At 47.6% G+C, this 23,233-nt stretch overlaps 1 protein-coding gene across 1 annotated transcript; it reads left to right on the top strand.

Moving 5' to 3' along the window:
• Nucleotides 1-4,207: 4,207 nt before the first annotated feature.
• Nucleotides 4,208-10,264, top strand: TBR1 (T-box brain transcription factor 1). The gene is made up of 6 exons (XM_068408147.1): nucleotides 4,208-4,899; nucleotides 5,287-5,441; nucleotides 5,768-5,889; nucleotides 6,227-6,385; nucleotides 7,202-7,263; nucleotides 9,421-10,264. The coding sequence occupies exons 1-6, from the start codon at nucleotides 4,208-4,210 to the stop codon at nucleotides 10,262-10,264; spliced, it is 2,034 nt and encodes a 677-aa protein (XP_068264248.1).
• The last annotated feature ends 12,969 nt before the right edge of the window (nucleotides 10,265-23,233 follow it).

The following is a 23,233-nucleotide window of genomic DNA, read 5'->3' as shown; positions in this document are numbered from 1 at the left end:
TCTTAAGTTCTGGAAGGCCTTTTTTGAGAAAGGGTGGCGGGAATTAACAGTGTAGGAAAAGTGTTGGTAAAGGTTTGTTTTTATATACTGTAAAACTACTGAGATATTAATTGCTAGGACAGCAAAAATTTTCTCATGAAATTTGGCCCCCATTGATTACCAGATACTCTCATTGACATTAAAAAAAAAAATAAAAAATTGTTGTAGCAGTGAATTCTGAGGATGTACAAAACCCAAAATGCTGAAAATTCCCCTGCCAGCTCCCTTTCAACATTATTCAAACCCTAATATCCCCAGCAGACAACTGACTTTGAGAAAATGAATTCAGTTATGCTGATAACTGAATCACACAACTCTCACAAGCGGTGTCATAAATAGCAGTATTCTGAGAATAAACATTAAAGTGATAGAGGCTGTTCTAGGTTAGATGAACCCTCCCTCCTGCGAAAGAGAACGTACACGAGATGTCCATATATATAAATATATGGAAAGGGTCCCAACTGGAATATGACATTTAAAACCCTTTCCAGTGACTGGAGAGGGAAACACTGACAGGAAGGCAGGTGCGTTGGCTGCTTGGTTTTAAGCAGGCAAAGGCAAATAACTGGGTTTGGGGAGTGACTTTGGGTTCTGGGCAGGGGGCTGGCTGGGGGTTTTTTTTGTTTGTTTTTTTAAGTATTGGATGGTACTTAGGCCAATTTGATTCATTTGTCTGGGCAGAAGTGTTCTCTTTCTGTGTCACTCATGCTATTTTATTTAATCTTAATAAACAGCAACAGTTGTGGCAGGCAAATATTTTAAAAGTAGGTAGATCTTTTTGTCTTGAAGATGATTTTTTAAATTCATTTAACTACTTAGTTGCATAGTAAAGAAATAGCCCATAAAATTGTCTTATTTTCCACTTTGTGCCCAGTAATTTTCTATTTACTTATTCATTACCATTCAAAGGTTTTTCTTTTGTTTAGGATGTCTTACTTAGGCCTTTTAATTTACTATTTTAGAATAACTCTCTCTCAAAGTATATTTAGCATGCATTTACTTCAGAGGGAAACATGCAGATTTTTGCAGCTGCCCTCCTTATGGCCTTCCCTCTGCCCCCACAGTAGGCAGCAGAATATCAGACTGGGAAAAAGGAGACATACCAAACCACATTTGCCTGCATACAGTTAAATGGAAGTGCTTTCTGGCTATTTGCACTAAAAACCTGCGTATCATCAAGGAAAGCTGTATTTGGGCCTTGCCGTTGTCCGATGGGTGCATACACCGCTGCACCCTGGGGTGAGATGGGGCAGGAGGTGATGGGGGCACCTGCCCTGGGGCTGGTCTGCCAGCGGGCTCTGCATCCCTGCCGCTACCCACTCCCACACGCACGTGTAACACCACGAGGGAGACATAGTTTGGCAGGTCGTGGGTAACATGGCACTGCAGAACAGCAGAGGAGCTATCACAGTGCTGCAGTGTATACGTGTGTGAGAGGCCGGTGTAAGCAGGGAGACAAACCAGGGAGTCTTGTGTATTCTAAATTAATTTTGACAAATGTACATCTCGCAGAGGGTATCTGAAGGGAGTCTGTTGGAGATGCAGATCTCCTGCAGTATGAGCTTGTGCTGTGGTACCCTGCTTTCGATCCACTCCTCAGTTCGACTTGGAGGCACAATTTTCCATTTACTAAGATGTTTCACGAATAATCAAAAGGCTGTTTTTCGGGACATCTTTCCTCATTTTTGTCCAGTGCTTTAGGAGCTACACAGAGGATTTGGAAGAATGTGTGCATGCAGTAACCTGAAAAGCAGCAGCCCATATACCATCTTGGAGGAAGAAAGAGGTTTTCAAGCAGCCACCTTCTGAGCCTCCAGCCGCAATGGAGTAGACCTTCATTAGCAGCTTGACCCCTCGTCACCTGTCAGCACGAAGGACGGGCATATTGTATTAGCAAAGCTCTCCTCCTTTCTATGATGATTCTGTAACACCACCTGCCATGCCATATCCCCCTATTATACCAGTTTAGGAGTTGTGCACTGAGGATTTTTGGCATATATTAGCACTTCCATGTGATTGGCAGTACACCACTGAATTCATTGCAGCTCCGCATCTATATGGGTGTAACTCCATAATTCAGGGCAGCGTTTCCCAGGGTTTATCTGCATTTTGACCCATCTCCTGCCTATTTAAGTCCATTACGTTTCTGTCAGTTTCAAGCAGGGAAAGGGAAGGGTGAGCACACTGGTGCAACAACTGTTGGAAACGTTAGAACTGATATTAATAAAACCATTTTCTTAGCACTGAAAGGAGAAGGTGTAGTATGGAAAGTTGCATGCGCTGTACCACCCAACTGCGAGTAAAACAGTGAACTGCTTGCTTTTTGCTTCATAAATTATTTTATTAGAATAATTTCCTTACAGAGAGTGTGCGTATGATGGCTTCTGTGAAACACCAAATAACCGCACTAGCTCACAGTTAAGTGATAGAAAAACTACATGGCTGTGGGATTTAAGGGTGTTGAAATACGCGTTCTGACAAGTCATCCTGGTGCTGGTCTTCCCTGGATTTGAGTTTGCAAAGTTTCAGCGTGGCTTCAGATGATTATACACTGGTCTTGGTGTTATTATGTGATGATCCAGGCTCTATTAACCATCAGTGGAATTTGAAGCCGGCTGCTGGTGTCACCTGGAAAGAGAGACACAATCTGTGAAATACCTGAAGTCCAAACCGCTAAGGGGAAAATACTGAGAAAAATGAAAGGGGAGAGCTCCTCCCCAGGCAAAAAAAAACCGGTGCTTTTAAAAACTCACATGCTTGCCCAGGAAGGGAAACTGAGACTGATGCTGGGCAGCGGCGGGGGTGGCAAGCGAGAACCATGAACTCTCCGGGCGCATCTTCACGCCTCGGAGGGTCCCGCTTCCAGTTAGCCCGGGGGTCGCTCGGACGCGCCGGCCGCTCCCTCCCGCTAAGGGGGGTCCTGGGCGGGCGGCCGGCCGCAGCCCCCTCCCCAAAGGTGCGCGGGCCTCGCCGCGGCCCCGACCGCCCACGGTGCCGCGCTCAGCCGCCGCGGGTGCGCGCCCCGGGGCCGCCGCTCTCCCCCAGGGCCGGGGCTCGCCGGGCCGGGGCTCGGAGAGGCCCTCAGGCAGAGGGTGCCGGCGGCTCCTGCGGCAGCCGGGCCGCTGCAGCGCGGGGCTGTCAGGGGCGGCAGCGGCTCCGGGCAAGGCTGCGACAAAAGGTCTGTCCCCTCCGAGCGCTGCCTGTGGGGCTGAGCCGCTGAGGGAAAACACGCATCGAGTGGACAGAAAGCCGGAGCCGGATGGGTGGATGGATGCCTTCCACGCTGTTTTGCTGATAATCTCCGGCATTACGGCTCCCAGATTAAATATTTATTTACTAAAGAACCCGTAAACATCGCGGCAAATGCATTAGGGCACTTCGGCTGCGCGGCTTATGATTATTTCAGAACTTAAAAGAGATGATACGCGGCCGCTGTCAGCGGGGACGGAGGGTGTCCTTTCCCCCGCGAAGCAGGCACGGGTGGGAAGGGGGGAGTCGCTCCCGAGAGCTGGGGGAGAGGGGCTGCGCGCCCCGAAAGGGGAGGCAAAGCGCGGAGGGGAGCCGAGGGCAGCGGCCGCCCAGCCCAGCGCTCCCCTCGCAGCCGGTCCCCGAAGCCCGCAGCACCCGGTTTCCTCCCTGACACACAAAGGCGGGGAACACGCGCGCAATATTTGGGGAATCGCAGGAGTTTTGGTTTATTTTCCATCCGTAGTCAAAAAAAAATGCTGGAAAGGTCACATAATAATGAGTTCTTACAGCAAACACACTCTTCCCTTCCCCCTTCCCCTTTCTTCTATCTCACAATAAAATCATCTGCTTCAATTTGCCATGATCGTCGCGACCAGGAGCCAGGTGATTATCCTAATTAATGTCTATCTAATTAAATTACTGTCAGCGGTTAACCAATGGCAGAAGCCGTTTCATCCTCTCCACAAGCAGCAAGATCAAAAGTGAGTCTTTCCTGATTGCTGCATAGTGTCAATTGGCCAATCTCTTCTCCCAGGGAAAAAAAAAAAAAAAAAAAAAAAAAAGTAAATCAAACGTTTGGGAAGCATTTGGTGGATGAAGTGCTTTCTGTCTAGTGAGGGTCCCAGGATGTCTAGCTTCTGATACTAAGGAGCCCTTTCAGATTCAGGGACTGAAGGGTTATTACTGTGGTGCTAGAGCTATGCAGCTGGAGCATTGTCTTTCTCCCTCTATCATGCTCTCCAAGAAATTTCTCAATGTGAGCAGCAGTTACCCACATGCAGGCGGATCTGAGCTTGCCTTGCATGATCATCCCATTATCTCGACCACTGACAACCTGGAGAGAAGTTCACCTTTGAAAAAAATTACCAGGGGGATGACGAATCAGTCAGATACAGACAATTTTCCTGACTCCAAGGACACACCAGGGGACGTCCAGAGAAATAAACTCTCTCCCGTCTTGGACGGGGTCTCCGAGCTTCGTCACAGTTTCGATGGATCTGCTGCAGATCGCTATCTGCTCTCTCAGTCCAGCCAGCCCCAGTCTGCTGCCTCTGCTCCTAGTACCATGTTCCCTTATCCCAGCCAGCATGGACCTGCTCACCCAGCCTTCTCCATCGCCAGCCCCAGCCGCTACATGGCTCACCATCCTGTGATCACCAACGGAGCTTATAACAGCCTCCTGTCCAACTCTTCTCCACAAGGCTACCCCACGGCGGGCTACCCTTACCCCCAGCAGTATGGCCATTCCTACCAAGGGGCACCTTTCTACCAGTTCTCCTCCACCCAACCGGGGCTAGTTCCCGGCAAGGCTCAGGTCTACCTGTGCAACAGGCCACTCTGGCTGAAATTTCACCGGCACCAGACGGAGATGATCATCACGAAGCAGGGGAGGTAAGCCACAGCGCGGACCCTCGCCGGGTGTCGGGGCTGAGCCGCCGGGCTCCGCCGGGGGAGCCGCCCGGAGCCTCCGCCGCCCCGGGGGAGCCGCCCGCCCGCCGCCGGGGCCCCTGCGCTGGGCGCCGGCAGCGCCGGTCCCCTCCTGCGCGGTGCCGGTGCCGGTCCCCGCCGGGGCAGCCCTCCCTTCCTCCCCGCGGGTCCCCGCGGCCGCTGTCAGCTCGACGTTTTGGGGAGGGAGTTTCTTTTGATTTTTATTTCCCGGTCGCTACCGGGAGCCGTGAGGATGAAGCGCAACGGGCTGGCTCCTCCGCGTGTGCCTGTCGCTGCCAGTGGCTTGCTTTCCTTCTTTTCTTTTTTTTTTTTTTTTATCCTTTTTTATAGGCGCATGTTCCCTTTCCTAAGTTTTAATATTTCTGGTCTCGACCCCACGGCTCACTACAATATTTTTGTGGATGTAATTTTGGCGGATCCCAACCACTGGAGATTTCAGGGAGGCAAATGGGTTCCTTGCGGCAAGGCGGACACCAATGTACAAGGCAAGTTCCTCCAATTAACACTTTTCCCGACACATATGTAGGTGAGAATGATTAATTAAAGACGTTGTGGACGGGCTCTGGCGACTTCTTAAACGAGAATGGGCCAATGATGCTTTTTTTTTTTAAAAAAAAAGAAGGGTGAAGGAGAAAGTAAAAGGTGTTCAGAAAACGCTGTTTTAATCCTTCTGGTTAAAATGAAGAGAGTTTCGGCAGTAAAATACTGCTAAGTTTAACGGGGTCCTTCGAGCTCGTGTGCTGCTGCAGTGGCAGAACCGATGTATGCGCGAGAACTGTGATGCGGTTCTGTTTTTTGTTGTTTTGCTCAGGAAACCGGGTGTACATGCACCCCGACTCCCCCAACACGGGAGCCCACTGGATGCGCCAGGAAATCTCCTTTGGGAAACTAAAACTTACAAACAATAAAGGAGCATCAAACAACAACGGGCAGGTCAGTAGGGGAAACGCAGACGCTCTGCCAGGGTTATTTTTATTGCTTTAGGCAGAATCCTGCCGTTTCCGAAAGGACATGTATTTTTATGTCGTTAGGTGAAAATAAAAGGGTGGCGGTGGGGAAAAGCCCTCCCGTTTATTTTGCCACGGGCCTCTTCGATCCCGCGCGCGTTGCCCAGGCTGACACCGCTGCCCGGTGCGGCCGATGGAGCTCGCAGCCGTCCCGGGGAGGCGCATCGCGCCTCGCCGCCCGCGGGCATCGCTCTCCCCGTCCTTCTCGCTCTGATTTCCTCCTCTCCCCGCGGCCCCCTCCCTCCTTTTCCTCTGCCTGACAGATGGTGGTTTTGCAGTCCCTCCACAAGTATCAGCCCCGCTTGCATGTGGTGGAGGTGAACGAAGACGGGACGGAGGATACCAACCAGCCCGGCAGAGTGCAGACCTTCACCTTCCCCGAGACCCAGTTCATCGCAGTGACCGCCTACCAAAACACCGATGTAAAGAACTCCCCGCTTTATCCCCCTGGCCGTCGCCCGCGTTCCCTGCAGGGTCCCCCGCCGGGTCCGGCCCGGCCGCTGCTTTCCCTCCCCCGGGTCTCCGGCACTGAGAGATGGGGGTCCCCGTCTCCCCCTTTGTGCCATTGAGTCCCGGCCGAGGCTGGCGAGCCCCGAGCGCGTCCGGAGCCCCCCCCGCCAAGCCGGGCAGCAATCCTGCCGGCGGCCGTGCCGCTCCGCTGGGAGACGGGCGTTTATCTTCCAGTCGGAAACAGCTCAGTTAGCTGTTAAGCTGTTCGCTTAAGCTTTAAGTCTGCAAAGATCAATTAACAACCTCATTGATTGCGCCCGGGGGTGGCGGAGCAACTTCCTCAAATTAAAAGCTCGTTAATGCCTGGCTACGTTTCGTAGTGGTCTGGCTTTGCTACAGACTGGTGCCCCCTTTTTCAAATGACATATGTTCAGTCCACATTTTTGCTTTAATTATTTTGCTCGATGCAAATATAAACCCTTAGCTACCGTTCTGCGGTACTTTTTGCCTAGTTTCTGGATGTAAATATGTTCATACCCATGCAGTAGGAATGCTGACACGTCTCAAAACATGGGGTTGAATATTAACTATTATCGTAGTTTTTACAATAAAGTAAATCTTAAAATTAGACTGTGATATCTATAAGCATGCCAAAGCTTTATTTTTCACGTTTTAAAGGCAATTTGATCGACTAGAGTGAAGCTTGATCCTTTAAAAAATGTGTTGGCTGCAGCAGGGTATGAGTTTCAGGCTTTCACAACGTGCGCTCTGATCCTCTCTTTCCCTAGATCACACAGCTGAAAATAGACCACAACCCTTTCGCAAAAGGCTTCCGAGACAACTATGACACGTAAGTAAACCGGATTTTTATTACCCTTCTGCCGGCCGCACACACATGTCAAAGGGGGAAGCTTTAGGACGCGGGCTGGCTTCATTTCACACCGAAATGTGTAATGCCAGTCTTTTCCAGAGCCCTCCGGGGAGAGGGGGTTGGGGGCACCCTCAAGCTCTCCCGGAGGGGCCGCGGAGGGGCTGTCCCTGCGGCTGGGCTCCGCGCAGCCTGCTCCCACCTCCGCGCCCGGGGGCCGCGCTGCCCGCATCTGAGCCCGCATCTCGCTTTGGCACTTGCGGCGATTTTGTTGTTGTTTTTTTCCTGGCCCGTCTCTTTGCGCCCCTTTCCAAATTCCCGTTTCATTTGCGCGCAAGGGCTCTGAAAGCAGCATCCGAGCAACCCGGGCTCAGTCCCCGAGCAACCCGCCGGGTGTGAATAACTCCGGGCTCCTCAGAGCCGGTGTCCGGTGGAACAGTTCTTCGTCTCGTTTTGTTCTTCTCTGGAGTTTGATTTTTTTTTCATCCTCTTCCTTCTGGGTGGAGCTAAAGCCTCCGAAGTTTTAATCGCGGTTTGTGCCCGCGCTGCCCCTGCCTGTCCACCTCGGGACCGCCTGGTCCCAGGCGCAGCCGTTTGACCCACCCGGCCGTGCCCCGCGGGAGCTGCGGCTGGTGCCGCCCCGAGTGCGGCTCTGGGGGGGTGAGCATCAGCCCCCCACCCCGCCGCCGCCTTCCCTGGCCCTCGGGAGCCGAACATCCCGGCCGGCAGGAGCTGACGGCTGCGGCTTCCCCCGGCCCGGTGTCTGGTCCGCCCGGCACCCCCTGCCCAGCCCCGGCCGGAGCAGCGGGAGGTGGTGGCACAGGGTGGCCCACGCGCCCCGGGGGACGGGCGGCCTTGGAGCTCGCCTGCCCCTCTGCAAGCTACGGGTCTGCGGGACGGGGCTCCGGCTTTGAGAGGGGAAACCTCCTTTTTCCTCTCTAATCTGCGGCGGGGAGCGGCCTCCCTTGGAGGGCCTAAGCCCGCGCGTATTTTACAGCGCCTGCTTGAGCCTCCCTCAGCTCTGACAGCCCTTCAGCATCCCCCAGCAGCGGGATTTCAGTCCAAGGGTGGAAACGACGCCGAGGCCTGAACTAGTGCGAGAGGGGCCCGGGGCCGACTACCGGCTTTCCGCAGGGAGCGGCTGGTGGTGCGGCCGCTCTTCCCCACGGGCGGGGGTCGCGGCGGGGGAGCCGGGCCGCCGGCGGGAGGGGAAAGGCGGCCCCGGTGCACAGAGGGCGGCAGCCGTGCCTGCCCGCTCTTCGGGGGGCTGTGCGGGGAAAATGCGCGGCCTTCAGAAAGGCTGCGTGGCCTTCGCCCCCACCCACAAGCGCTTTTCTCTTTTTAACAGGAAAAAACTTTCTAGGGCGTCACTTGAAAGGAGACGGGGGGAGGGGGAAGCTTCAATGTTGTCTAGCACGTTGAATTTGTTTAAGGGCCAAGTTTATTTTGGATAAGAAATTCCAGGAGGCGTGGAGGGTTAATTAAAGCACAGTTTTAGCCTGAATTAAATACAGATAGTAGTTATTCATCCATTAAAGTTTTTATAATCGCAAATTGCAGCCCAGCATGGGAGAATTATATATATAGGCCACGCAGGGAACACTGGATGCTTCTGGTTTTACATTTCCTACAGTAGGTGTTTAAAGATTAGCTTAATTTAAACTCGGTACAATGTTGATGGTTCGTCTGTGACTCCCAATAATAAGTGTTAAACAGCCGATACAATTCCGTAGCCTGTCATTCATGCTGTTCGCGGCAAATGACCGGGTTGCCTGTTGCGCATATGGCGGGACCGGTCAATGTGTCACCGCGCAGGATTTCGAGCCGTTGGGATGCCAGGCTCGGAGCGGGGCAAGAGATCCCAGCCCTGCCAATGAACGGCCCACTGGCTCCGAAAGATCTGCTCTCCGTGCCTCCCTCCATCCTGCCCCTCCCCCGTTAAGGCCCTCAGCGCTCCTGGCGCCGGAGACCGAGCCCGGAGAGGGAGCGCAGGCCCCCGGGCAGGGCAGGGGCGCCCGGGGTGGTCGCCGTCCCGTCCCGTCCTGTCCCTTCCCCGAGGGCTGCGGCCGGCCGGGTGCCGCGCCGAGGAGGGCACCGGGCCACGGCGGACACCCAGCTCTTTCCCCTTCTCTTGGGCAGGATCTACACGGGCTGCGACATGGACCGGCTGACACCTTCCCCCAACGACTCGCCCCGCTCGCAGATCGTGCCCGGGGCCCGCTACGCCATGGCCGGCTCCTTCCTCCAGGACCAGTTCGTGAGTAACTACACCAAGTCCCGGTTCCACCCCGGGGCAGGAGCCGGCCCGGGGCCCGGCGCCGACCGCAGCGTGCCCCACACCAACGGGCTGCTCTCCCCACAGCAAGCCGAGGACCCGGGGGCCCCCTCGCCGCAGCGCTGGTTCGTCGCCCCCGCCAACAACCGCCTCGACTTCGCCGCCTCCGCCTACGACACGGCCACCGACTTCGCCGGCAACGCGGCCACGCTGCTTTCCTACGCGGCCGCCGGCGTCAAGGCGCTGCCGCTGCAGGCGGCCGGCTGCGCCGGACGGCCGCTGGGCTACTACGCCGACCCCTCGGGCTGGGGGGCCCGCAGCCCCCCGCAGTACTGCAGCAAGTCGGGCTCCGTGCTCTCCTGCTGGCCCAACAGCGCGGCGGCGGCGCGCATGGCCGCCGGCAACCCCTACCTGGGGGAGGAGGCGGAGAGCCTGGCCCCCGAGCGGTCCCCCTTGCCGGGCGCCGAGGACTCCAAGCCCAAAGATTTGTCCGACTCCAGCTGGATCGAGACGCCGTCGTCCATTAAGTCCATCGACTCCACCGATTCTGGGATTTACGAGCAGGCCAAAAGGAGGCGGATCTCCCCGTCGGACACCCCGGTGTCCGAGAGCTCCTCGCCCCTCAAGAGCGAGGTGCTCACCCAGCGGGACTGCGAAAAGACCTGCGCCAAGGACATCGGCTACTACGGCTTCTACTCGCACAGCTAAGGCGCGGCCCGCCCAGCCCCGCCACCCTTTTGCACAATAACTTCTCCGCGTTGGCGCACTGACCCCCGCCCCTAGCTGCCCCATCCGTACCCTCGGCCCCGCCCGGCAGGCAGGCAGGGATGCAGGGATGCAAAGCCGCGGCTGCCGCCGCCCTCCCGCCCCGCTCCCCGCCCGACCCGGCCCGGCCCGGGGGCGCGGGGTGCACCGCCGCTCCGAAACCCACTGATTAGTAGGATGCTTAGACTCTCTCAAACCGTACAGCGCTTCCTTCCTTTTACCACGGATGGATACTAGGGGATAACAGTCATAGTGGGGAAAAAGAGCCTGTGAAATGCCTGTACATAGTATCTAATTTATTGTAACCAATAACTTTTATTTTGTTCCGTTTCCGTTTGGATTTTTTTTTGGTTTTGTTTTCACTGTTAAGTCACAAAACTTAGATCCTGTTTAAATTTCTTTACCACTCCCCCTCTTTGCTCCCTCTTCCCCCTGCCCATCCCCAGGTAAACACTCTTTCTAAATGGAAATCTGGAGTGGTACGTAGCTGTAGCAGTAATGGGTTTCTCACTTTCCCTGCAGTTCCTCGCATGAAATAATTACGGTGTGCCCTGGGCTAACACAGCTAAGGAATAACTGAGCTTTCCCCTCAAAAGAACAGAAATAAATCTCGTAGGAAAGTCGATTAAAGTAGCATGATGCCTTCCAAAAGCAAAATTAACTGCCTCTTGTATTTTCTTTAAAAGGAGTAGCTCGACATCAGCAATATTATTATTTTTGTGGTATCCCCCCCCCCCGCCCACCCCCAAGTGCCAAATCCATTACTGGTCCCTGCAGGTGCCAAACATGCTGACAAACTCTTTTCAAATTTCTTTGCAGTTTTCCCCTCTTTCTTTATACTGCTGTAAATCTTTGTAATGAATAATCTAAACAAAAAAAAAAAGATATAGACGACTGAATTGTTGGTAACCATAGTGTAGTCCAGTGAAGATGAATTGTGAGTTGTATATTTTACTGCATTTAGTTTTGGAAATGACTTTTTCATAAAGTAGCTAACCGAGATCTGACTTCCTGGGGAATAAAATGAACATCGAAAGAAACAGCGATCTTTCCTGTGAACCTCTTATTATATTCAAGAAGGAGAACTAATATCCTTCCAGGTCTCCCCCCCCCACACCTCGGCGAAGCAGAATAGTAAATCTTCGATTTTTGAGTAGCAAATCTATACAATTAACGCATTTTTATATGGAAAAAAACAATTACAAACTGAAATATGCATCAGGCTAAATATTCAGTCTAGATTACACTCGACGGGGAAATTTCCTAATAGAAATTCAGGGTCATAAACGTGTGTATATTTTTGACTCTTCTGTAAATCGAATGTTGTGATTTTTATATTTGTTCTGTTACGTCTGTGGAACTGAAGAATTTATACCAGTACATGCTCCATTGAGAAATGTTTCGGGTTTTGCCCGTTTGTATCGTCTGTGTATAACAAGTAAAATAAACCTGGCAAAACGTTAACGTCGTGTTGGAAAGCACTTCGCCGTTTTGCAAGTACGAAGTTAGGTGAGGCCAAGGGGAAGAGGCTGGCGGGGGCTCGCCCCGCTCCCGGCGAGGCTCTCGGGGCTGGAGTCCCTGCCGGAGCCGGCCCCCTCGCCCAGCCTTTGTCTTTTTGAGCGGGGGGGCTGAGCGCAGAGGAGAGCGCGTACAGCGCGGGGCCAAGCGTGGAGGTTTGCAGTCGGAGAAGGAGGGAGATGAAACCCCGTCGGGTCTGCGAGGTTTATAATTATCCCTGTCTTTGACGCTTAAACCCCCCTGAAAACATTTCGCAGGAGGGAGACGTGCCCGGCGGTGGTGGGGGACCGCCTTTGCTGGCGGAGCAGAAGCGAGGGGCGCAGCCCTGCCCGCCCGCAGCCTCCCCTCGCCTCGCTGGCCCGGGGCGGGGGCTGCGCTGGCGGAGTCTCCGCGGTGTTCAGCAAGGTGCCGGGCAGGGGCGGGTGCCCCTTCGGAGGAGCGGCCTTCCCTGCTGCGCGGGCTGCCGCAGGAGCGGAGAAGCGGCAGAAGGGCCCCCGCTCCCGCAGCACCACCCCTCCCTCTGCCGACCTTCTAGCGATGCTGCCCCCCCCCTTTAAAAAATACCTATTGATAGGCGTCAGGGAAGGTGCCATCCCCAGCACCTGTGTGGGTCGGGTGCGCAGGTGCTTGGGGTAAAAGGCCAGTTTTATTCTTGATTCCTCGTCGGGGGAAGCGCGGGTGCGGAGCCGCCACGGGGATTTTGTCCTGTTGCGGTATTGGCCGGGGGCCCTGAGCAGCCAAACTGCATTAGCCCTCACCTGCCTGCCCTTGCCCCCGCCCAGGTGCGGGGCTCCACCTGAGCAGGGCTCTTGCGCCCCTCGCGCCTCCGCCGCCTGCAGCGGCTGGCGCTGGGCCGCGCGCCGGGTGCACGGCGGGGAGCGCGGGCCGCGCGGCCGCGAGCTTGGGGTGGCGACGGCGGCCTCTGAGGTCAGCGGGAAGCTGCGGCTGCCGTCGGGCTCACGGTGCTGCCCCCCGGGGCGGCGCGGGGGGCTGCGAGGTCGCGGGATCCCCGCCCGGTGAGGGGCCGTGGGGGGCAGTGCCCCTGGGGGGGCGCGGGCGGCCTGGGGCGTCAGGCGGGAGAGGGTCCCTCCGGGAAGCGCGGGCAGCCGGGGCGACGGGGGATGCGCGCCCCTCACCGGCCGCCCCGCACCGGAGGCCGCGGCGCCGCCCGCCTCCTCCCCGCGTATCACCCGCGCCTCTCCGCTCCCCGCGGGGCCCCGGCTTCCCCCTCAGCGGCGCGGTGAGGGGCTGTCCCGGGGCCCTCCACGGGGCTTCCCGTAACCCGGGGGAGCAAGGCTCTGAAAGCCCAAATGTTTTCGAGCCCCCTTTCCCGCCCTCGGCCAGCAGCAGCCGCCCTTCCCGCCCTCCTGCCGCTGCCTGTCCCCCTGCGTTGCCCCCCGAGAGGGCAAAGCAAGCGGACCGAGCTACGGCGGCGTTGCCAGGCGGGGAGGCCGGCACGCAGCGCCGAGGGGAGCCCGCTGCCGCCCGCCGCCCCGCTGCAGCGGCAGGGTGCGGGGGGCTCCTCGCCCAACACCGGTCACCGCTTGTCAAAAATGATTTCGCTAGGTTTTATTTAGTGGGGGTTATCCAGCGGGTCTGGAATAAATACGTAACGTGTGACAGGTCTGAACAAAATCCTCTCCTGCGCGTGAGTGGTTAATGTTATTCCATAACTATTTCGACAGGATAATTCCGTAACTCTTTCTGCGAGAGACTGGAAGAGATAAGGGCTGCAGAAGTAAAAAAGGCAATTTCCTGTCGGTAGGTCACTTTATTACTATTATAATTTTTTAGTTTATTATTATTAGAGGTGCACCTGTGTATCTGCTAAACGTATGTTTACTGACACATTAAAATGTTTGCGTTCACCTAGGATCGAACATGAAGGTTTTGACCCGGTGTTTGTAAGAGATAATATACTTGCAGCGTGCTCAGTTTAGTCGAAGCAAAACCCCGCGTATGTGTTTGTTAGGCCAGCAAATAATTGCATGAATTTTACATGAAGTATAATTTGTATTGTTATTTTAGGCATGCAGAGCGGGCTTTTAATTTAATTATTATGTAAAATAATCCTTTCAATTGCCCTTTCTTTGCTTTATTTGATACAACACAAAATCAAGCTCCGATCCTTAGAAAGTAATTCAAAGTTCTTATTGGCAATACTTTCTACGGTGTTTCACATTAATACTATAGCAAATGTAATACAGGGATTTACGCTCTGCAGATTTTACACGAGTACGCTATGCATATTTGATGACACATTGCATATTTTAACAAGGTTTTTTAATGACTGATTGAAAATGTTTTGCTAAGATATTTTTTAAGAGCTGGAGGAGAAATGGTTGTGGAAAATGTGTGTAATAGAATAGTGATAAGGATGGGAGGGTTTTGATTGACAGTACGAGGAAGCAGATGGATGACTAGGTAGGTCAGAGGTAAAGATGCCTTTGACAGCTTTTTAAGTTCCTTTGGCCATTTCGGTCCAATGAATCATGCAAAACATGTGTACATTACCAAACTGATGTCTCTGCATCGTTTACTGTTGGAATCCTAATCTTTTCAAACCCACCCTAACCTTCTTTCATCACCACTTGACGTGCTATGTCTAAACTAGATTGCAAGATCCTAAGAAGGCAAGAATCTGTCTTGTATTACTTGTCAGAAAAAAAAAAAATTAGGAAAAAAAAAATCATGTAAACCTATGGAGCTAGAAGAACAACCGCAACAGATTGGCAGAATAGGCGTAAGGTGGGACACGTTCTTCTTAATTTTCGCTGTCTGGTCATCACTCCCCTCCCCTAGGTAGTGCTTAAGGGAGATGTGATGAACAATGATTTTTTTTTTTTCCCCAGCTGGCATAAATCTGAATTTTCATAAGTCTGATAAGAGACCTAATTGCATAATTTTCCTTATAACATTATGCAGTGAGTGCTGTTGCTATAGTTAAAATGGTTTTCTTCACAGTCTGTGTTTTCAGGTGCTTTGTATGTCCCTCACAAATTACTTTGTCAACTGGAAGTGCTGTTATTTATCCCTGTAAAAGGTTACTGTTCTTGGCAATCTTATTTAAATTGCACAGGAAAATTTTAAACTTGCTGTGATACAAAAAAAGAATTGGGAAAAGCAGAAAAAACGATTTTGCATGGAAGTATGCTTTCCAGGTACTGTTTCTGTGCAGAATTGACACAAGTTTTCATTTTACGTATTAAAACTTGTCATGAATGTAGTTTCCAGTGGGGAATGTGTCACTTGCTAAGATACGGGGGCAAAGACAAAGAAAAAAGATTGAAATAGCAGAGCGATAAGTAGACGGAAGGCAGCAGACTGTTCATGTTCAGTACCCAGTTCTTTCCAGCTAAATAGATGTAATATATTTGTGGTACGTCTAGAGAGCCGCACACTTTAGTGATAACATTTGATGCGTTTGTCGGAATGCATATTAATCTGGGAATGCACAAAAGCACTGCTTATTTCAGAGTGTGATCACTTGAAAGCTGTCCATTTGTCAAATATGTGTATCTGAAAAAAATAGTATTGGTTGAAATGTATATGTATAAAGCTCTCTTGAATTTTTGAGCATACGTAACATTTTCCTTCTTACAGATGTAGAATAATAATTAATTCATAAAGATCCAGGGCTGCCATTGCTGATTAAATGTAACTTTTGGCCTTATAAAATATATTACACAATAAAATCTGTGATGTTTTATTCATGCGATCACTGCAATTTCTCATAGTTGCAGTGTTTCTAACACCAAGGGGCTGATACGAGTACGAATGATCTTGTTGGTCTTAAGTTGACTTTTTAGGTCAATTTTATTTATTTTTTTTTTTAAACTGAAGGGAGAATGGATGAAAACTTCATCCATTACTTCTGTGTAAAACTATCTATACTATTACACTGATATTAACAAGCATTTATTTCTTAAGCTTTAAATAAGAAACAGCTGCTAATGACTTTGAATCTGTTTTAAGACACATTTAGGTAAAATGTTGATAGCTTGTAAATGTGCATTCCTGCCTTAGTCTCTGATCGTGCACGCAAGTTCATATGTGTGAATAACGTAAAGTAAGAGGTCAGTCCTACAAAGACTATTCACTTGTCTAAAAATTCACAGATATAAATGTTTTCAGGATCAAGGCCTTTTTCAATAATTGTGATAGTCATGTACCTTGAAGTGACTGATTTAGAATACACTTAATAATTTGATTTTTTTAATATAGTAGAAACACTGCATTGATGAGTTACCAAAGTGCATCATACAAGCTCCCACTTCAATCACCTGTAATATATTTTTTTGGCTTGTTTGGGTAATTTTTTTTTTTTATTTTTAGTGACAGCACTGATACATAATTTAAACTTTATAAAAGTCGTATCTTAATTTCTATGGGCTATGCTATGGAATTCATTTCTGTAAGTAGGCTTCTTCCTTGAATTTAATTTAGTTACACATTGATGGCTTTTGTTTATCCAAGAAGCAGATAATATTGGTCCGGGACTGAAGGGTGAGAGAGCAACAGCGATATTTTTAGTTGAGAGAAATTTTAGGTTGCTGAAAGGTGTCCTAGTTTAGACAGAGACACCCACCCACACAGAAATAAACTGAAATCATAAATGTAAGATAACAAATGCTTTTGGTGATTGATTAACACCCTGGTTACAGCTTATTTACCTTTGTGGAAATGTGTGCCTGAAGGGGAGGTGTTATTTATCAGGAGTCGACTACAACTAGACTGTCGTATCTCCATCTTCTGCAGACCTCCACTGAAATGTGGTGGTTGCTCCCTGGCCCTGGGGAGAGTCAGGGCTCACCCCGTACCGTCTTGGAGTCCCAGCCGACGGCCTGGCAGCAGCACCTCTTGTCTTGCCTGTTGCTCTATGATCGGTGCCTACGTTTCCCTAAATTAGATCTGCAGTGCAGTAACACAGAGAAGTCATTGTTCCCCATGCTACATCCCCTTTCAGCAGACCCTTAAAGCATCCCCTCCTCCCCATGTTGCTGCTGCCTTACTGCTATGCGTCTAAAGCACAATGGTTTTGTACATAGATATTACTCTAAGCTTGGTGTAAGCTCTCTCCTGGTAGCTTAGTTTACTGTTGCATTAGGAGAAGGGAGCATTTCACTTGAATTAGATGCAAGGTATTGAATAATAGGTAAAAGGTTTTGCTTTCCATTGACAGTTCCTGAATTTTCTATGGAAACCACTGTGCAGCAGTGATGAGGCGTAGGGGCATTTTTCAAAAGTCTCCAAGTGGTTTAGTAGCCCACGTTTAGAAGTGATGAAAATCTCACTGAAAAATCTGCAGTGCTTGCAGTCCTAAATGATTTCCCCGCTTCTTACAATTTTATTCTTGGGCGCATTATCGAGCAGTTATTTCAGATACTCATTGAGGACTGGTATCTGTTGCAGAGTTGGGGTCAGAATAGCGTGGATTAAATCCTCAAGCGGTGTGCAATTATGTCATTGCGTTGACTTCAGTGGTTCAATGGTGATTTGTGTCATCTGATTGTTTCCTCTTGTGGTTTAGATGCTATCCAAAGCAGGTGCTGTTTGACAGAATGAATAGGGCCAAGTATTAATTTGATATACATATTTATTTCTCCTGTGTTAAAATAATTACAAAACCATCAACTGATATCTTCCTGTACTTACATTTTTATTTCTCTCTGTTTAGATTATAAGAACAATTGAAGCTTCATTTCTGCTTATTGTCAAGGTTGATTTTGATGCTTTAATTGTCTTCATAATTGAACCAAAACCAGTTTGGTTGGTGTGTGTTATATAAGAATTTGTCCCTTTTTAGGGGCAGTATTTAGGCCAACTGTATTCCTTTAATATAAAATAAATGCTCAGAAGTTGAATGGAAGGAAATTAATCAGAGATTTTCAGTCCTTCTTCTATGTGTCTGAAATTTTGTAATGCCCAAATCTTTTTCACGTTCTTTGCAGTTTTATCTAGTGTAGCTCTTTTTTCCTTTGTGTTAAATACAGTAAAACCCCTCTGATGTTAACATTCAATATTGTATTTTTAAACATTTCAGTGTTTCAGTTGTTGTGTTTCTGTATATTGTTCACTTACAGCTTCTCTCTGATCATTTATATAAATGAAAATTTTTAAAAAAAGGGATTTTTTTAATCACAGACTGATTCATTTTTATAAGTAGACATAAACTAAAGTAACATGAAGTGTAATGACAGAAATTAAAAATGGGCCTTTAAAAATTAACATAAAAATTTACTGTAACAACATGTGGAGGTAAGGTTGCTTCAGGAATATATTTCCCTGTACGTTGTTTAGACAGATGTAACCTAAAAGGCCAAAGCCCACAGTAGTCCATTAGCAGTATTTGCTTATTTTCCAAATACATTATAACTGGAGAAACAACACAAATAATTGCCCTGTGACAGTGTAAAGTTTAGCATATATGGGCACATAAGTCTTTGCAGGATCAGGGCCTAAGCCTGTTTTGCTTTAGCAGTGCTACCTGTTGTGGGGTTTGGGGTGGTTTTTTTTTTCGTTGGTAATTAAAACGCAGCTCTGTCACTGTGGTCACATTTCCCAGCTATAGAGGGACAAGGGCAGTGCTTGTGCTAAATGCACACTGTACTAAACAGTAATTATATTTAATTTTGACTTTATTTTGCTATCTACAACTGCCTCAGGATAAGGATCTAGGAGATTTTAAGTGTAGCTCTGTGTACTCAGTCCTTTTCACAAGGGTTAGTTTGCTGTCAGTTTAGCTCTCTGAAGCCACACGTGTGGGAAACGCTGCCAGGCTGCAGGGTGCCAGGGCAGGACAGAAGGAAGCCAGTGATCCCTTTCACAGGCAGGTAGGTATGAGATGGGCTTATCTGTAACCCCAAACCTGCCCTCAGAGAGTTGTTTAGGGTAATGCATGCATTGCTGTATTCCTGGGTGATGAAGCAGCAGAGTTCCAAGCTGAAGCAAATACACCAGTAGTCCCCAAGCAGCCTCTGGTCTCCTTCCCCTGGTAGATCTCCAAAGCTTCCCATGAGCTCTAGCCTCTGTCTTGCCCTCCATCCTTTTCCTTACCTGGGGGGCACTTCACTGGCTCCTCCTTGGCTTGTTCTGTTTAGAGCTTGAGATGAATGCTCTCTCCTTTAACTCCTTCTGTGGAGGATGCTTAAATAAGGAAAGCCTTGCTCAGGATTAGTGAAGAGGACGAGATTCATGGAAGGCTGCTCTCTTTTGTACCCGAACTTTAAAATTTACATTTACATATCATTTCTTGTGATTGTAAAGGGTTTAACTCATACAAGAGATTTAACATGACACGTTTTATAAGAATCTACAATGTAAATATTTTTAGCATTTATAGTTGCATAACCAGGGTGTCTGTTTCTGAGGTTTCTTTCTTAAGTAGCATGTAACAGGTGAACTCCTAGTTTTATGGGTTTTGCATTATAATTTATGGGGCCTCTGCTGATCTAAGCTTGATTCTTTATAGCTTTTGATTTTATTTATTTTTTTTACAATTTTAACACCATTTTCCAAAAGACTCCTGGCCAGAGGATATCTTAAAATAACCAGCTTAAAATTTATTCTTTTATAAAAATATTTAAATTTGTAACAAATTCTAGTCTAGTCTGTAATTGCAAGAATGTCATGTCTAGCCAATATAGATTTAATCTATAGGATTAAATGTCTCTAATGTTATTTCTGAATAACAGGAGAATATTCTAGAACCAATATGCATTTTTTCTGCATTATACAAATACCCTGTTTTGCCTGAGAAATCTTGAGTTTTATTAATTTTAAGTTTTTTTGGTTTTGTTTTTCACAGAAAAGTAGCCAGTATAATGCAGCTTTATTCCATCTTCTGTATTTTTCCACATCTTGATGTCCTTCTATTATTCATCAGAGATTTAGGAGCTATTCAGCTAATGCTTTTATGCTACACCATTACATTTTTCTTCCATTTTTTTTGGTGTAATATTAGATTATTATTATATTTGCAGTATCCTTTGCAAAGTTTCATCTTGTATGACAGTGTCTAAAGTGACAAACCACAGCTCATCTGAGACTGGGAAGATTTTTCTTGAGCGTCCCCACCATCAGACCATGGTGTGTGTATGTCAGTTTTACTGAAAGCTTGCATAGGGTATCAGTTGTCATTGAATGTTGTCTAGATTTATATTCTAGCTGTAAACCACACAAGTGTGTTAAGACTAGCCTCTGCGATCTAGGAGGTGCATCTTCCTCACGGCTGTTACTAGTGGCTTTGTTTCTGACAGTTTCTAATTTTCTGTACATAATAAAATAAATTATTTTGCACGTATATGCTAAAGCTAGAGGCTGTTTTTTGACTGTGCATGCTACAATTAGTTATGTAAATAGCAGCATATGCTGCAAGTTTCCAGTGCTCACCCTGCCTTTATAGAAGTGTTGGCTCAGGCTCTGCTTCGAAGGAAGTTGGCAGAGGTGGTTGGTGCTCGGTGGCTCAGGCTCTGAAGACAATGCTTTCTCCATCAGTTCCCTCTCATGTTTAGTGTTTTGGTCTATAGTACATGTTTGTACACCAAAGCCAATCCATGACTTGAATGCATGAGGGATTTTGGTAGTCAGACTTTTAAGCTTCCTCACATTTTTGTTGATTCATATATAGAGGTAGACTGGTAATTGTAGGTGTGCTATTGGACACCTTCTGTCCGTATACACCTGTCAATCTTCCCCCTATCACACTTAGGTTATTTCTTTAAGTTTGAACTTGTGTTTCTGCCTAATGATTTCTAAACCAGCCCTTTCCAGAGATTTCAGGGGGTGTATAATTAAGTTACGTTATTATTTATTCCCATATGAAAACCTTATTATTGCAATCTTTTAAATATCATCAAATATTTCTGTGTCTTTTTGTAAAATACTTCAGCTGCAGTGTAATCCAAAAGGTAGGTTGGTAAAGTAGCAAATTCTAAGTGGTGTTTTAGAAGCACTCACACGCAAATTGGTTTGTTTTTCATCTTTCATAGAAGATCCTGCTAGAGCCCTATTCAAGCACCCAGCGCAGAGCAGCTTTTGGCACTTTGTTTTTCAGCAGGACTTCTGAATCGTAAATCACAAGCTTCCATAGTCTGAGTCAGAGAAACCAGACAGGTTTCTTAAAGCTTATTTTCTATTGCTTTTGCGCTAGTTCCATGTATAGGGGGGACATTCTTTAAAGATCATTTTGGTTAGGAGTTTGTGTTGTGGCACCTACTAATACAGGATATTTGTTGGATATGCAAGCTCCTCCAGAATTCACTAATAAAGTTAACTTACCTCTTAACTCTGTGCTATTACTTTTGAGAATCATGTATTTGTATCTGTGTGATAACACCTTACTGCCAGGGGCATATGATAGTAAAGCCGCAATGTAATAGCAAACAGGAACTTCATGGCTGGTATGAGATTGAATTTAGGTGCTGTGAAAAGCCTCTGAAAGAAATAATTCAGACAGAACTCAAATGAGAATCCAAGACCCAAAAAAGTCCTTGGATATTTTGAAGACTAGTCGATAACGCTCATTTCTAAGGAGTAATTAGTTCTGAATCTGCTGGGTGCATAAGACTAAAAATAAAATATGCTGAGTGAATATATGTCCTCACAGATAAGGAAAGTTCCTAAATCTAAGACAGCAAAATAATGAAGTTATTTTTTAAAAAAAGGAGCTGGCATAGTGTGAAAGGTGGGAAAGAAAATCCTATAGCACAGTGTAATTGATGTGCTGGGTTGATAGAAACAGAACTGCAAAAGGAAAGACCAATCATAGCTAGTACAAGCAACAGTCTTCCATCAAAATCCTTCATCTGTTGCCTTCTACCCGGATCATTAACAAGTGAATACACGTATGGGACCTTTTATTTTATAGAAGGACAAGGGATACTTTTTGAGCTGGAAGATTTTAACTATTGCTTATTGCTAAATAGTGCATGCATTAGGGTTGTCTTTGGACACAAGGGTTGGTGAGCACACACCTTCTATTTCATCATACATAAAGTATTCACATCTTCGTATTTCTGAATGTGTATGGTGGCTCATGAAAGAGTAAATTCCAGTGGCAGTGTGACCTGTTGGTCTAACAGCAGCTACTTTAATTAAGATGTTGATAACTATACTTCTTAAAATTACTTTTTTAGCACTTTATTCAACTTAAATTTATCTTTTAAAACCTATTCATTAAACATGTGTAATGTCTATGTGTAGGCAAATACTTAGAAACCAACTATAATTATGCTAAACATATTATTGATAAGGTAAATGACAAATATAGAAGCGAGTGGGTTAATTTGGCCTGATCAATGGCTTAAAATGATGCTTTTGTAAGTAATTATTTTTCTTTGAAAGTAAACCTGTTCTCCAAATGTATTTAAAATGTTAATAAACTATTAAATGAACAAGTAACACTATATTCAACATTTTTACACCATTTCTACAGTGGGTAAAATTGTAGTATAAAGTTGGTGTATACTCGATAACAATTTACATGTTTATTTTACCATCTGGTAAATGTGTAAACGATATTTTGAGAAGCACATTTCAAATTCACTTTAACAACTTATCCCCGACAATATGTATCCTATCTCATGTACTGACTGGAAGGATTTTGAAAACCTCTCAGAGAGAAATGCAGTAACAAAACATATTATTTTTTTGGTGATGCTTAAGATCAAGCTTAGCATCAAGTTGGAGGTCTTTCACTATTTGGGAAGGATTTGGGTATGTTAGTGGTGTCGAAGAGAGATTTCAGACTTCTTTTACACACCACAGTATAAAGATATCATACCATCTTCCCTAAAGAAACCATAGGGTGCATAGGTAGTAATAACAAAATAAATACAGTTTGCTATGTTGTTGTATAACTGTATTGTATCCATTCCAGGGGGTTTGAATTTGCTACCTCTTGTGTCTAAATATGGGAAGATCATTATTAGAAGTGTTACAATGAACCCCAAGTGGAATGCTTTTCTCATGTACTTCAACAACACTTTGACACTGCAGCCTTCTGCCTTTTTATTTTAGTCTTCTGTTTATTGGTCTCTCTGGATTAAATTGCAAACACTTTCTTAAATATGTCAAACCAGAGAATATTCTGTTGTAGCTCAGCTTTTATTCACCCTTTCCTAGATGTTACTAATCTTAACTGGGAAAAAAGACTTCCTTTTCTCCTCCCCCAACCCCAATAAAATTAAAAAAACCCTGCCCTGAAAGCAAGTCTGCCTGGAGAACACCTCCACACTAATTACCATCTGGCCAATCTGCAAATGAGGTTTGAGAGCAGATTTCAAATGTAGGCTCCAGCTAGTCCATGCCTTGTATTATTCCATTAGTATTTATTAAGAGATTTGAAAGCATTTAGGCAACTAGAGAGCAGGCAGGTACCTTCAATTTTGGAAA

This window comes from Nyctibius grandis, chromosome 9 (genome assembly GCF_013368605.1).
Source record: "Nyctibius grandis isolate bNycGra1 chromosome 9, bNycGra1.pri, whole genome shotgun sequence".
Classification (NCBI taxonomy): domain Eukaryota; kingdom Metazoa; phylum Chordata; class Aves; order Nyctibiiformes; family Nyctibiidae; genus Nyctibius; species Nyctibius grandis.
This window is presented reverse-complemented; position numbering and strand designations above follow the sequence as displayed.